The 14,578-nt window shown below is 44.0% G+C and overlaps 1 protein-coding gene across 2 annotated transcripts in view; it reads left to right on the forward strand.

Moving 5' to 3' along the window:
- Window positions 1-14,578, forward strand: part of GANAB (glucosidase II alpha subunit) — a 216,565-nt gene that overhangs the window by 53,467 nt on the left and 148,520 nt on the right. For both annotated transcript variants that reach the window (XM_069207037.1, XM_069207038.1), the window contains 4 exons: window positions 876-963; window positions 4,598-4,688; window positions 5,329-5,425; window positions 5,657-5,837. In XM_069207037.1, the coding sequence (XP_069063138.1) occupies window positions 876-963; window positions 4,598-4,688; window positions 5,329-5,425; window positions 5,657-5,837 (457 nt within the window). The remainder of the gene's footprint in view (window positions 1-875; window positions 964-4,597; window positions 4,689-5,328; window positions 5,426-5,656; window positions 5,838-14,578) is intronic.

Raw genomic sequence — 14,578 nt, forward strand, 5'->3', positions numbered from 1 at the left:
ACAAAATAGAGCATTAGTATTATCTATTTTTACCACTATTTTACCTCTAAGGGGAACCCTTGGACTCTGTGCATGCTATTCCTTACTTTGAAATAGCACATACAGAGCCAACTTCCTACAGTATGTATTTTTTTTTTTTTTGCTCGGCTGGTAAGGACTGTGAGGACCTCGATTGCTGACTTTCATTTTGAAATTGTATGGTTGGTTAAGCATGTTAGTGGAGGTCCTGTTGTGACCAGTGATGATCATGTATGAAGGTAGGACATTTTTTGTTAGTGCTAACTTTACAGTATTTTTTGTTAGCTGGAAGGACCTCACTGGATCATTCACCCCACCACCCCCACCCTTTGGAGGAGTGCTGTCACAGCTCTGCGCATACCTAAAAAGGCCAAGCCTGGTTGCAAGATGTTTCTAGGTTTTCTTGAATAGGTGCAGGTGATGTTTCCTGATATGAACACGTACTGGCTGCGTCATGTAAGATACACTGTTCATGTTTTGCAGCTCATCTTTATAAAGTTTGTGGGGTAGCTAGTGACTGCAGACTTGGTTTCCAGTTTAGACCACTCTTTCCTGCGCAGCCGGTGATGATTTTTGTGATTTAGAGGTTTGATTTCTACTGGGCCTAATATTTTCTTCTGAAACATGGCAGACTATTTATAATACTTCTCTGTTGCCACTCTGAGTGTGTTGGCCCCTTGTTTCTAGTGTAAGACCAAGTGGTCTTGCAACCCATCCTAGCTGTCTGTGGGAAATATTTTCCACTCCCTTTATAAACACTGTTTGGGAATACTCCCTGATTATTTAAAAATAAAATAAAAAAGAAAATAAGCTTTTGCATGCCTTTCTTGTAACCTTTTGTTACCTTCCTTTTTCAGTGACTCCCAGAAGGAGACTGCTTCTGATGGGGGTTCTGAGAAGGAGGAGGAGGAAGCACACATGGAAACTGAAGAAAAGATTGATAAGGTAAAAAGGTTTACGGAGGCCACCGTGCTCTCTTCCAGTAATCATCTTCTTGGCTCTGCTTCTAGTGAGAGTGAGATGCTTTGTTCATGAGACAAACAGCATAAACCTCTAGAACAGGTGGGCAAGGTGGTGGATGCCGTTGTAAGAGGACTGAGCTGCTAGTGAAATGCTATTTAAATTAGATGCCACACAAGATTATTATTTTTTGTTTATCCAGAATGTCACCTTTTTATTTAGAAATGATTTCTCAGCCCTCCCGTCAGGGTTTGAAACCACACCGTTGGTGGTTGTCTTTGACTTGAAGTATCCCATTGGGTGTTTAGGTACCTCTTCAGCAACAGGCATAATATTTCAATCAAAATTCATTAAAATATGTCCTTGACTGAGATGAACTGAAGAGGAATGTTTGTACCTTCCACTGGCCTATGCTAGTACTGTTGAGAAATAGTCACGCTATATGGTGAAGTGGGAAGCTTTGCAAATGTCATTGGAAACCATTCTGTAAAAGGACTTCTCCTTTTGGGATACTTCATCTCTAAATTATGAAAAACATTTCTCGGTCCAGTTATATATGTTGGTAATGTCAGAACTGGAGCGGAGCTTAGACAGGATAATTGGGTTCTTCTGAAAAACATCAGTATGGTTCGGATCTGAAGGGCTAACTTGAGACTCTACACTACATCCTGCAACCAAGATAGCCATAGTTCTCTGTGGAACCTATCATTTTTCTTGTGGCTGTTGTAGGAAAGTTCATATTTTTAACATGGTCACCCCCACTTTTTGCCTGGTACTCAATGCAGTTTTGATTGAAAGTGCACTGGGTTCCTGCTAACCAGGTCTTCAGAGCCAGATGTCTTTCCCTAAAACTGTGCAATTGTTCCCCAATTGGCAACACCTTTGCCTCCCGTAGTCCCTAGTAAATAGTGCCTCTCGTGCCTAGGACATAGGTACCAAAGAGGGTCCCCAAAGGCTGCAGCATATATTGTGCCACCCTCAGAAATGCCGCACCTAGCACATGCAGTCTGCCATTGCAGACTGCGTGTCTTGGTGCAGCTAAAAGTGAAAACACGACATGGGTGACAGCCTGTGTGCTTCTGTCCCCTAACACTGCATAAGTCACCCCTACAGTAGGCCTTAGAGCCCTAAGACTGGGTGCATTATATAACGTGTGAGGGCATATCTGCAAGAGCAGATATGCTCCTGCTATGTCTTTGTTAATTATTAGACATAGTAAGTGAACAGGGAAGCCATTTCAAATGCATGTGCTGGACTCTGGTCAGTACAAGTTTGCCAGCTATTAAGATGGCTTCACTGAAAATAGGATTGTTTGGTATCAAACATCTCATATTAATAAACCCTCACTGATGCCAGTGATGGATTTATGAATACATGCACCCAGAGGGCACCTTAGAGGCCCCCTAGGGTGAGAGCCTTTTCTCTTGGGTGGTCAGAGACAAAGCCGGCTCTGGGCGGGATGTTTACACACCCCACCCAACAGAATGACCTGCAAATCTAAGGCAAGTGGGCTTTCAAAGAAGCCCACTGTCCTTGGTATGCAGATCTGGCTTCACTCAGAGGAGAGAGGCGAGCCCACCTCTCAGTTCAGTCCCTCCCCTAAGGTGAGCTTCTTGATATGGATACCACATGTAGAAATCTGCCCTCTTGGTTTTGGCAGATTTAGGAACTGTGGGTCAGGGTTATGCCCCAGGGGTATGTAGCCAATTGGCTACTACCCTATACTCCCTGAAGCACCCTTAAATTCAGTATTTAGGGGAGCCCCTGGCACCAGGAAATCGGATTCCTGATGACCTCTGGAGAAGGAGTACACCCAGGAGCCTCAAAGCCTGAGGAAGAAGCAACTGACTTGGCCCCAAGCCCTGCTGACCAGTCTGCTGTTCCTGTGATTTGCGCCAAAGTCGACTCGTCATGCATGTTTTTTACCTTCAAAATCCTGGGAAGACTGCCTGCCTTCAAAAAAGACCTAGAGCTTCCTGTGGAGCAGCCGAGCTGCTTCTCCGCATGTTGCAGGCACCCCAAGACAACTGCCAGGACTCCAGACCACACAAAACCAAGCCCCGGTAAGAACCACTGCACCTGTGCTGCCTAGGCCGAGCTGAAGTGGGCCAGCGGTGCCAACGTGGCCCGCCCCAGAGACAAAGTCCACCTTGGACTTGACGACTCTGCCTACTGCCTCTGGCCACAGACCCCCTCAACCGCAAGTGCTCCCAGTGGAGAAAAGCTGAAGCCTCAGGACACCTCTGTACCTATCACCCCTGGACCGTTGAGAAGAGGACCGAAGGTGTCCCTCCGTCCCCAAGCATCTCAAGACTAAACCCACCTGTTGGTTCTTCCCGACTGGACTCCTTGTCCAGACCTGAAGCCTCTTTTCAACGTGACTGATGCCCAGTGACTAACATTGGGCACCTGATGTAGTACTACACCTCTGCAGTTGGGTGCACCATTGCCTCCTGTGTGACCTGTTGGTGTGGCCCGGGCCCTTGCCCAATACTTACCTTAAGTCCAGGAGATTGGTCCTGTAAGCGCTGTACTATACATGAATACAATACTTGTTTTTCTCTCCATTGGATAACATTTCAGCTTTTCAGAAATTGCACTGTCTACTTCTCAAAACTGTAACGGTTTTTCTTACAAAACGTACTTACGTTAGCGTATTGATTCTGGTGCCAAAACGTATATAAAAATGCTTGTTTTTGTAAATTGGCCTGGATCTCTTTCTTAAGTTGTGTCTCTCATTTATTGACTGTGTGTATTTGCAGATATCGGACACCCCTATTTGATAAGCCTAAGGCTGCTCGACCTCTTTTCCTCCTAAAAGAGCACCTTGGGATTGCTAGAGGGAGCCCCTGTCCACTAGTAAGGGAACCCTTGGACTCTTTGCATGATCTATCGATTTATCATAAAGAGCCAGCTTCCTACAGCTGTCAACTCTTAACTAGCCAGGGTTTGACATAAATATTCCTTTGAGTGTTTATTAATATTAGCGAAAACAATTGAAGTAAAAGTTACTTAAAATCCTAGCTCTCCATAATGGGAATTATTATGGAACACAAGGATGACTGGCCTCATTTTGCATAACCAAGAGAAATCTTTGGTGCCCAATTTATTCCAACTCTGTTAAGGTCAGACAGTTATTTGAACTTCAGAATGAGCTACCAATCAACACCCATATCTGCTATTGGAAGGTCAGCCAGGCAGGCATTCAGGCTGCTACCTGTGAGGCCAGTTAAAGGTTCATTTGGATCCTGGACATAGGTGAACTTATTCAGCGTTTACGTTTATGAATTCATTGAACTTTTTTTTTTAAATGGAGGACGAGAATTGCACGCAACTTACTTTATCTAGATTACAAATGTGGTCTCCAAGTGCCAGTCATGTACTTTTTTTTTTTTTTTTCTAACTTTTGGTTGCGGTCTTGATGTTACTTGTATTTCCATAGACTGAACTAGAATGACGTCCTCTTGTACATGTATTTTTTTTTAATATTCAATTATTATTCCTTTTTACGTTCACAAAGAGCATAGTTTTTGCTGTTACAAAAGTGGAGCTGATCTCCACTTCTTCTCTGCTGTTATCAGGCTTTGTTGATCATATTTTTTTTTCTCCTCTCTTCTAGGCAGAGGAGTTAGAAAAAGATAAGGATGCAGAGGATGAGCCAGGCATGTGGGACGAGACCTTTAAAACACACACTGATAGCAAACCTAATGGTAAGAGCTTTGAGCACTCCGTGGCACTCACATATGTGTCTCCCAAGCCCCACCTATAGAGCAGTGTCTTTTCATCCACCATGTGTATATATGAGGATTAGTGTAGTGAAAATAAGACCTGAGCAAAAAAAGACTTATTAGATACTGGGAATGGAGAGGTATGGGGCAAGTTGGTCATTGGTTACGTGAGTATCATTGGTTGTCCCGGGCACATGGAGGACACTGAAGCACAAAAGCATCCTAATCACTGGATAGTGTGCATAGCGTTTGGGGCAAAGGATTGTCGCAAGGATGACGGTCACTTAAGTTTCTGATGTAGGGTATGTAGTATTGTGTATTCGTGGAACATAGTGCACTCTCCAGACTCAGAGTACTGAACAAGTGGAACCGTAGAGCATGCAGTTTGCTGTGAATTAATAAGTCTCAGGACAATGTGTGTGCTGCATTTCATTAGATGGGATGTGGCTCCTGCCTTAGGGCAGCAGCCGGTGCATCCCTTGCCGAACAGCACACATGTGAATGCACGTCACGTGGTGCATGCTGAAGACTGCAGTGCTGGTTGTCTGCCACTGAATTTGTTCATGGAAGAAAGTAGTGTCCAGTTACACATTTTCAGTATGCTCTGTTTATTATTTTTCAGGTCCTACATCCGTTGGACTTGATTTCTCACTGCCAGGCTTCGAAAATGTATATGGGATCCCAGAGCATGCAGACAATCTCAAGCTGAAAAATACAGAGTAAGGAATAAGTGCTTAGAGTGGAGCTGGTGTGGGCAATGATAAACTATTTAATGAGTGGAAATAGTAATGAAATGCAGTGGTAAGGTAAATGCTTGTGTGGGTGGCATGAAAGGTAAAACAGTCCAGACAGAACACTCTGCGCTGTGGCCTCTGTAGAGGGATGGAAATGGATTATTGTAGATTAGGTCAAATAATTGTACCTGTTGTATTTGTTATTTTTTTTGGTAGAGGCGGAGATCCCTACCGTCTGTATAACCTGGATGTCTTCCAGTATGAACTCTACAACCCCATGGCACTCTACGGTTCAGTTCCTCTGATGCTAGCACACAACATCCACCGCACATTGGGTATCTTCTGGCTGAATGCTGCAGAGACTTGGGTCGACATTAGTTCAAACACAGCTGGAAAGGTAAGAGAGCAGTATCTGTCTTCTTCCATCTCCTTCAGCAAGTGTTTTGATAATATAAAAATATATATTAGGTACTTTATGAAGGTCCATTAATTTAAGAGTTTAAGTACAAAAATACATCCTTGCTACATACATATATATATAGATATATATATATGTTCGATGGCATGTATAACTGCAGATACACATGCTGTGCACATCCCACCATCTGGTGTTGGGCTCGGAGTGTTACAAGTTGTTTTTCTTTGAAGAAGTCTTTTTTCGAGTCACGAGACCGAGGGACTCCTCCTATTACGACTCCATTGCGCATGGGCGTCGACTCCATCTTAGATTGTTTTTTTTCCGCCATCGGTTCGGACGTGTTCCTTTTCGCTCCGTGTTTCGGGTCGGAAAGTCAGTTAGGATCTCGGAAAAATCGTCGGTATTGTTTGCGTTCGGTATCGGGTTAGTTACAACAGATCGACACCGAATTAAGAAGAGCTCCGGTGGCCCTTTGGGGTTTTCTTCCATCCCGTCGGGGCCTGGTCGGCCCGGCCACGTGTCTCTTCAAGGCTGATGGATCGGACCCCATTCCGCTTCTGTCCAAAATGCCATAACAAGTATCCATATACAGATCAACATCTGGTCTGTAACTTGTGTTTGTCACCCGAACACAAGGAGGATACTTGTGAGGCCTGTCGAGCGTTTCGGTCCAGGAAAACACTCAGGGACCGAAGAGCAAGAAGACTGCAAATGGCGTCGGCGCCGACAGGACAAGAGCATTTCGAGGAGGAGGAAGAAACATTCTCCACCCAGGAGTCGGACTCTGAGGAGATCAATCCCGAGGAAACGCCTAAAACCGTGAGTAAGACGTCGAAACCAAGAACTCACGAGAAAAGCGCTAAAGCCCAGGGGACGCCACCGCCAACAGGCCATGGCTTAACCCGAAAAGTAGGTGACCGTTCATCGGCACCGAAAAAGGGCGAGCTGGTGTCTAAGTCATCCGACTCCGGTCGAGATACCGGCACACAGCAATCTCGGGCCCGAGATAGTGGCTCAGAGAAGATTCGGCACCGAGACAGCGGCACCGAAACGGGTCGGCACCGAGAGAGCACGACGCCGAAAATAAAAAAGGTTTCGTCGGAGCCGAAAAAAGCAGCCGAAAAGGTTTCGGTACCGAAATATCTGGCCTCGGAACCGAAAACAAGTTCCTACACTGAGGAACAAGGACTGTCCACACAAATGAAGACACATAGATTTGGACAGGAATTACAAGCAATAGAGCCAGATCACACACAGACGGCTCTTTATTCAAAAAGATACAGGAAAGATCAGCACTCTTCCTCCAGTCAAAATGAAACGCAAGCTTGCCTTCCAAGACAAAGACAAACAGCAACACGCAAAGGTGGCTAAACAAGTAACACCGCCACCATCCACACATCACTCTCCGCAACCATCACCGGTAGCCACTCCACCAATGATGCAATCCCCAACTCATACAGGAATGAGTCAAGATGACCCTGACGCATGGGACCTTTATGACGCACCAGTGTCAGATAATAGTCCAGAATGCTATCCAGCTAAACCATTGCCACCAGAGGATAGTACAGGCTACACACAGGTGGTGTCAAGAGCAGCGGCATTTCATAATGTCAGCCTTCATTCTGAGCCCATTGACGACTTTCTTTTTAATACACTGTCGTCCACACACAGCCAATATCAGAGTCTTCCTATGCTACCCGGAATGCTAAAACACTCCAAACAAGTGTTTGAGGAGCCTGTTAAAGGGAGAGCCATTACTCCAAGAGTAGATAAAAAATATAAACCGCCACCAACAGACCCAGTGTACATTACACAACAGCTAACACCAGACTGTTGTAGTGGGAGCAGCGCGCAAAAGAGCCAACTCTCATACTTCAGGAGATGCACCACCTCCAGATAAAGAAAGTCGAAAATTCGATGCTGCAGGCAAAAGGGTGGCGGCACAGTCAGCAAACCAGTGGCGTATTGCAAATTCGCAAGCTTTGCTAGCCAGATATGATAGGGCCCATTGGGATGAGATGCAACATCTTATTGAACATTTACCCAAGGAGTTCCAAAAAAGAGCGCAGCAAGTAGTAGAAGAAGGACAGGGTATCTCCAATAATCAGATACGGTCAGCAATGGATGCTGCAGACACAGCTGCTAGAACTGTCAACACAGCAGTAACAATAAGGAGACATGCATGGCTGCGTACATCAGGATTTAAACCAGAAATACAGCAAGCTGTGCTGAATATGCCATTCAACGGACAGCAGTTGTTTGGGCCGGAGGTGGACACTGCGATCGAAAAACTTAGGAAAGACACTGACACGGCCAAAGCCATGGGCGCACTCTACTCCCCACAGAGCAGAGGCACATTTCGAAAGACACAATTTCGAGGGGGGTTTCGAGGGCAAACCACAGAAGCCATAACCTCACAAACAAAGCCAACTTACCAGAGCCAGTATCAGCGGGGAGGTTTTCGGGGACAATATAGAGGGGGACAATTTCAAAGGAATAGAGGAAAGTTCCAAAGTCCCAAAACTCCTCCAAACAAGCAGTGACTTCAAGGTCACAAATCCCCAACACAACACCTGTGGGGGGGAGACTAACCAAGTTTTACAAACATTGGGAGGAAATAACAACAGACACTTGGGTCTTAGCAATTATCCCGCATGGTTATTGCATAGAATTTCTCAAATTCCCTCCAAACATCCCACCGAAAACACACAATATGTCAAAACAACATATAGATCTTCTAGGACTAGAAGTTCAGGCATTGCTACAAAAAGAAGCAATAGAGTTAGTACCAAAACAACAAATAAACACAGGAGTTTACTCCCTGTACTTTCTGATACCCAAAAAAGACAAGAGTCTGAGACCTATACTAGATCTCAGAACATTAAATACCTACATCAAATCAGATCACTTTCACATGGTTACATTACAAGACGTAATCCCACTGCTCAAACAACAAGACTACATGACAACACTGGACCTAAAGGATGCATATTTCCATATACCAATACATCCTTCAAAGTACCTAAGGTTTGTATCACAAGGGATACATTACCAATTCAAAGTGTTGCCATTCGGAATAACCACTGCACCAAGAGTTTTTACAAAATGCCTAGCAGTAGTAGCTGCACATATCAGAAGGCAGCAAATACATGTGTTCCCGTACCTAGACGACTGGTTAATCAAAACCAACACGCTAAGACGGTGTTCACAACACACAAAATATGTCATAGAAATCCTCCACAAACTAGGTTTCTCAATCAACTACACAAAGTCACACCTTCTGCCGTGTCAAACACAGCAATACTTAGGAGCAACAATCAACACAGCAAAAGGGATTGCCACTCCAAGTCCACAAAGAGTTCACACATTTCACAATGTGATACAAACCATGTATCCAAATCAAAAGATACAAGTCAAACTGGTGATGAAACTACTAGGCATGATGTCTTCATGCATAGCCATTGTCCCAAACGCAAGGTTGCACATGCGGCCCTTACAACAGTGCCTAGCATCACAATGGTCACAAGCACAGGGTCAGCTTCTAGATCTGGTGTTGATAGACCGCCAAACATACATCTCGCTTCAATGGTGGAACAGTATAAATTTAAACCAAGGGCGGCCTTTCCAAGACCCAGTGCCACAATACGTAATAACAGATGCTTCCATGATAGGGTGGGGAGCACACCTCAATCAACACAGCATCCAAGGACAATGGGACATACAGCAAAAACAGTTTCACATAAATCACTTAGAACTGTTAGCGGTATTTCTAGCGCTCAAAGCATTTCAACCCATAATAAGACACAAACACATTCTTGTCAAAACAGACAACATGACAACAATGTATTACCTAAACAAACAAGGAGGCACACACTCGACACAGTTGTGTCTCCTAACACAAAAAATACGGCATTGGGTGATTCACAACCACATTCGCCTAATAGCACAATTTATTCCAGGAATTCAGAACCAGTTAGCAGACAATCTCTCTCGGGATCACCAACAGATCCACGAATGGGAGATTCACCCCCAAATAGTAAACACTTACTTCCAAATGTGGGGAACACCACAAATAGATCTATTTGCAACAAAAGAAAACTCAAAATCCCAAAACTTCGCATCCAGGTACCCACAAGATCAGTCTCAGGGCAATGCGTTATGGATGAGCTGGTCAGGGATATTTGCTTACGCTTTTCCCCCTCTCCTTCCATATCTAGTAAACAAATTGAGTCAAAACAAACTCAAACTCATACTAATAGCACCGACATGGGCAAGACAACCTTGGTACACAACACTACTAGACCTCTCAGTAGTACCTCATGTCAAACTACCAAACAGACCAGATCTGTTAACACAACACAAACAACAGATCAGACATCCAAATCCAACATCGCTGAATCTAGCAATTTGGCTCCTGAAATCCTAGAATTCGGACACTTAGACCTCACACAAGAATGTATGGAGGTCATAAGACAAGCTAGGAAACCTACCACTAGACACTGCTATGCAAATAAGTGGAAAAGATTTGTTTATTACTGCCATAATAATCAAATTCAACCCTTACACGCATCTGCCAAAGATATAGTAGGATACTTACTACAATTGCAAAAGTAAAAGCTAGCTTTCTCTTCAATAAAAATACATCTGACCGCAATTTCAGCCTACCTGCAAATTACGCACTCAACTTCATTATTTAGGATACCAGTCATAAAAGCATTTATGGAAGGCCTAAAAAGAATTATACCACCACGAACACCACCAGTTCCTTCATGGAACCTCAACATTGTCTTAACACGACTCATGGGTCCACCTTTTGAGCCCATGCACTCTTGTGAAATGCAATATTTAACATGGAAAGTTGCATTTTTGATTGCCATCACATCTCTAAGAAGAGTGAGTGAAATTCAAGCATTTACCATACAAGAACCATTTATTCAAATTCACAAGCATAAAGTAGTTCTACGGACAAATCCAATTTATTTTTACCAAAAGTGATCTCACCGTTCCACTTAAATCAAACGGTAGAATTACCAGTGTTCTTCCCACAGCCAGATTATGTAGCTGAAAGAGCACTGCATACATTAGACATCAAAAGAGCACTAATGTACTACATTGACAGAACAAAACTAATTCGAAAAACAAAACAACTATTTATTGCTTTCCAAAAACCTCATACAGGGAATCCAATTTCTAAACAAGGCATTGCTAGATGGATAGTTAAGTGTATTCAAACCTGCTATCTTAAAACAAAGAGAGAGCTGCCTATTACACCAAAGGCACACTCAACCAGGAAAAAAGGTGCTACCATGGCCTTTCTAGGAAATATTCCAATGAACGAAATATGTAAGGCAGCAACATGGTCTACGCCTCATACATTTACCAAACACTACTGTGTAGATGTGTTAACGGCACAACAAGCCACAGTAGGTCAAGCTGTACTACGAACACTATTTCAAACTACTTCAACTCCTACAGGCTGAACCACCGCTTTTGGGGAGATAACTGCTTACTAGTCTATGCACAGCATGTGTATCTGCAGCTACACATGCCATCGAATGGAAAATGTCACTTACCCAGTGTACATCTGTTCGTGGCATTAGTCGCTGCAGATTCACATGCGCCCACCCGCCTCCCCGGGAGCCTGTAGCCGTTTAGAAGTTGATCTTGAAAATTTGTAAATATATTACTTTAAACTTCATTATGTACATACGTATTCACTCCATTGCTTGGGCACTATTACTAGCATACACAACTCCTACCTCACCCTCTGCAGGGAAAACAATCTAAGATGGAGTCGACGCCCATGCGCAATGGAGTCGAAATAGGAGGAGTCCCTCGGTCTCGTGACTCGAAAAAAGACTTCTTCGAAGAAAAGCAACTTGTAACACTCCGAGCCCAGCACCAGTTGGCGGGATGTGCACAGCATGTGAATCTGCAGCGACTAATGCCACGAACAGATGTACACTGGGTAAGTGACATTTTCCATATATATATATATATATATATATATATATATATATATATATATATATATATATATATATATATATATATATATATATATATATATATATGTGTGTGTGACTTTGAACAAAACTAAGAAATATGCAAATATCATACATGAGTAAGAACAAATGGAGGCAATGCAAAGCCTACAGAATAAGTTTTAAATAAAGAGAGGACAGAGAAAGGGGGAAATGGAATATACATAATTGTCAAATTGTAAGAATTAGAAATATACTTATGTGAAGAATATATCAAATGCAGCAACTATCACATGGGTAAACCTTTAGTAAAATAAGAGAATAAAACTAGCTGGTAAAGGAATTATGAACAGTCATAGTACTGTGAGACAGATAATTGGCAACCATAAGAGATTACGTTTAAAGGTCCATTATATCGGAGCAATCTATTTGTTGCATGCCAAAAACATACCTGTTATACCTTGCTGTCTACATTAGTTAAATATGGCACCCTTACACATGAGGTAGTGGCACCAGAGAAGAAGGTTGGTTTTGGAGACCCCTGCTAGCCCATTCCGTGGGTGCTCTACAACTCTACTACCTGCCATATAACTAACCCCACAACTATTTATCTTCAACATTCTGTCTCCTTCCATACTTGCCCACTTCTTTCCTTTATTGATCTCTATTTAACATGATGTCATAAAATCTTAAGGGTTCGGAAAGATGAACTGCTTGCCTCAGCATCTCATCCCTTGACTGTCCACAAGCTCAGGTCATAGAGTAAGGTTGCTATATGGAGATCATAAAGATACGAAGTGACGCCAAAATAGATTATGAAATGTCACCATACGAATCATGAAATAAGCCTACTCAGCTGGAAGTGCCCTCTTTGAAGAAGATAGTGATCCTGTATTTACGTCAACAATATGTAACACCAAGTCAGGCTGAATTATCTTGCTAATTACCGCTTCACTTATTTTTTTTAATGTGCTCATTTTTCCCACAAAACATAATTTGTCATTTTCAGTAAATACTTATTTTTCCAGTTCAACATTTTATAGACCTCGTCCCGGGGGAGTCAGTAACAGGTCTCTTGTATGATTGAGACCATTGTTTTTACTGACCTCCACATGTCCATGTCCGCTTTATATTGTTTTCTGCCATTGGGTTTGGTTGCATGAAGACATTTATAGACAGCCCACCTTCTCTGCAAAGTGGTTAGCACAGAGCCTTATTGTAGGAAGTTGGCTCTGTATATACTAATTCAAAGTAAGAAATAGTGTGCACAGAGTCCAAGGGTTCCCCTTCGAGGTAAGATAGTGGCAAAAATAGATAATGCTAATGGTAGTGTGGTCGAGCAATAGGCATATCAGAGGGTAGTGTTAAGCATTTGTTGTACACGCACAGGCAATGAAAGAGAAACACACACTCAAAGACAAATTCCATGCCAATAGGTTTTTATATAGAAAAATATATTTTCTTAGTTTACTTTAAGAACCATAGGTTCAAGATTTACAAACAATACTTTAAATGAAAGGTATTTCACTCAGGTATCTTAGGAACATTGAATAATCACAATAGCATGTACAGTTTTGGCAAAAATGGCAATACGCTATTTTAAAAGTGGACACTGCAAAAATCAACAGTTCCTGGGGGAGGTAAGTAAATGTTAAGTTCACAGGTAAGTAAAACACTTACAGGGGTCAAAGTTGGGTCCAAGGTAGCCCACCGTTGGGGGTTCAAGGCAACCCCAAAGTTACCACACCAGCAGCTCAGGGCCGGTCAGGTGCAGAGGTCAAAGTGGTGCCCAAAACACATAGGCTTCAATGGAAATAGGGGTGCCCCGGCTCCAGTCTGCCAGCAGGTAAGTACCCGCGACTTCGGAGGGCAGACCAGGGAGGTTTTGTAGGGCACCGGGGGACACGCGAGCAGGCACAGAAAGTACACCCTCAGCGGCACAGGGGCGGCTGCGTGCAGAGTGCAAACAGGCGTCGGATTTTCAATAGGAATCAATGGGGAGTCCCAGGGGTCTCTGCAACGATGCAGGCAGGCACGGGGGGTCCTCTGGGTAGCCACCACCTGGGCTAGGCTGAGGGTCGCCTGGGGGGGTCGCTCCTGCACTGGAGTTCGGTTCCTTCAGGTCCTGGGTGCTGTGGGTGCAGTGTGGTTTCCAGGCGTCGAGTCCCTTGAAGCAGGCAGTCGCGGTCAGGGGGAGCCTCTGGATTTTCTCTACAGGCATCGCTGTGGGGGTTCAGGGGGGGGTCAACTCTGGCTACTCATGGGCTCGCAGTCGCCGGGGAGTCCTCCGTGTAGGGTTAGTTTTCTGCAGGTCGAGCCGGGGGCGTCTGGTGCAGAGTGGAAAGTCTCACGCTTCCAGCGGGAAACGTGTGGTCTTTAACAGTTGCTTCTTTGTTTCAAAGTTGCAGTTTTGTTGAACAAGGCCGCTGTTCTCGGGTTGCAGTTTTTGTTGAAGTGGGGAGACAGGCCGGTAGGGCTGGGGCCAAAGCAGTTGTCATCTCAGTCTTCTCTGCAGGGCTTCAGGTCAGCAGTCCTTCTTCGTCTTCAGGTTGCAGTAATCTATCTTGCTTGGTTCTGGGGGCCCCTAAATACTCATTTTAGGGGTGTGTTTAGGTCTGGGAGGTTAGTAGCCAATGGCTACTAGCCCTGAGGGTGGCTAACCCCTCTTTGTGCCTCCTCCCGGTGGGAAGGGGGGCACATCTCTAATCCTATTGGGGGAATCCTCCATCTGCAAGA

Source organism: Pleurodeles waltl, chromosome 9 (assembly GCF_031143425.1).
Source record: "Pleurodeles waltl isolate 20211129_DDA chromosome 9, aPleWal1.hap1.20221129, whole genome shotgun sequence".
In the NCBI taxonomy this organism is placed as follows: Eukaryota; Metazoa; Chordata; class Amphibia; order Caudata; family Salamandridae; genus Pleurodeles; species Pleurodeles waltl.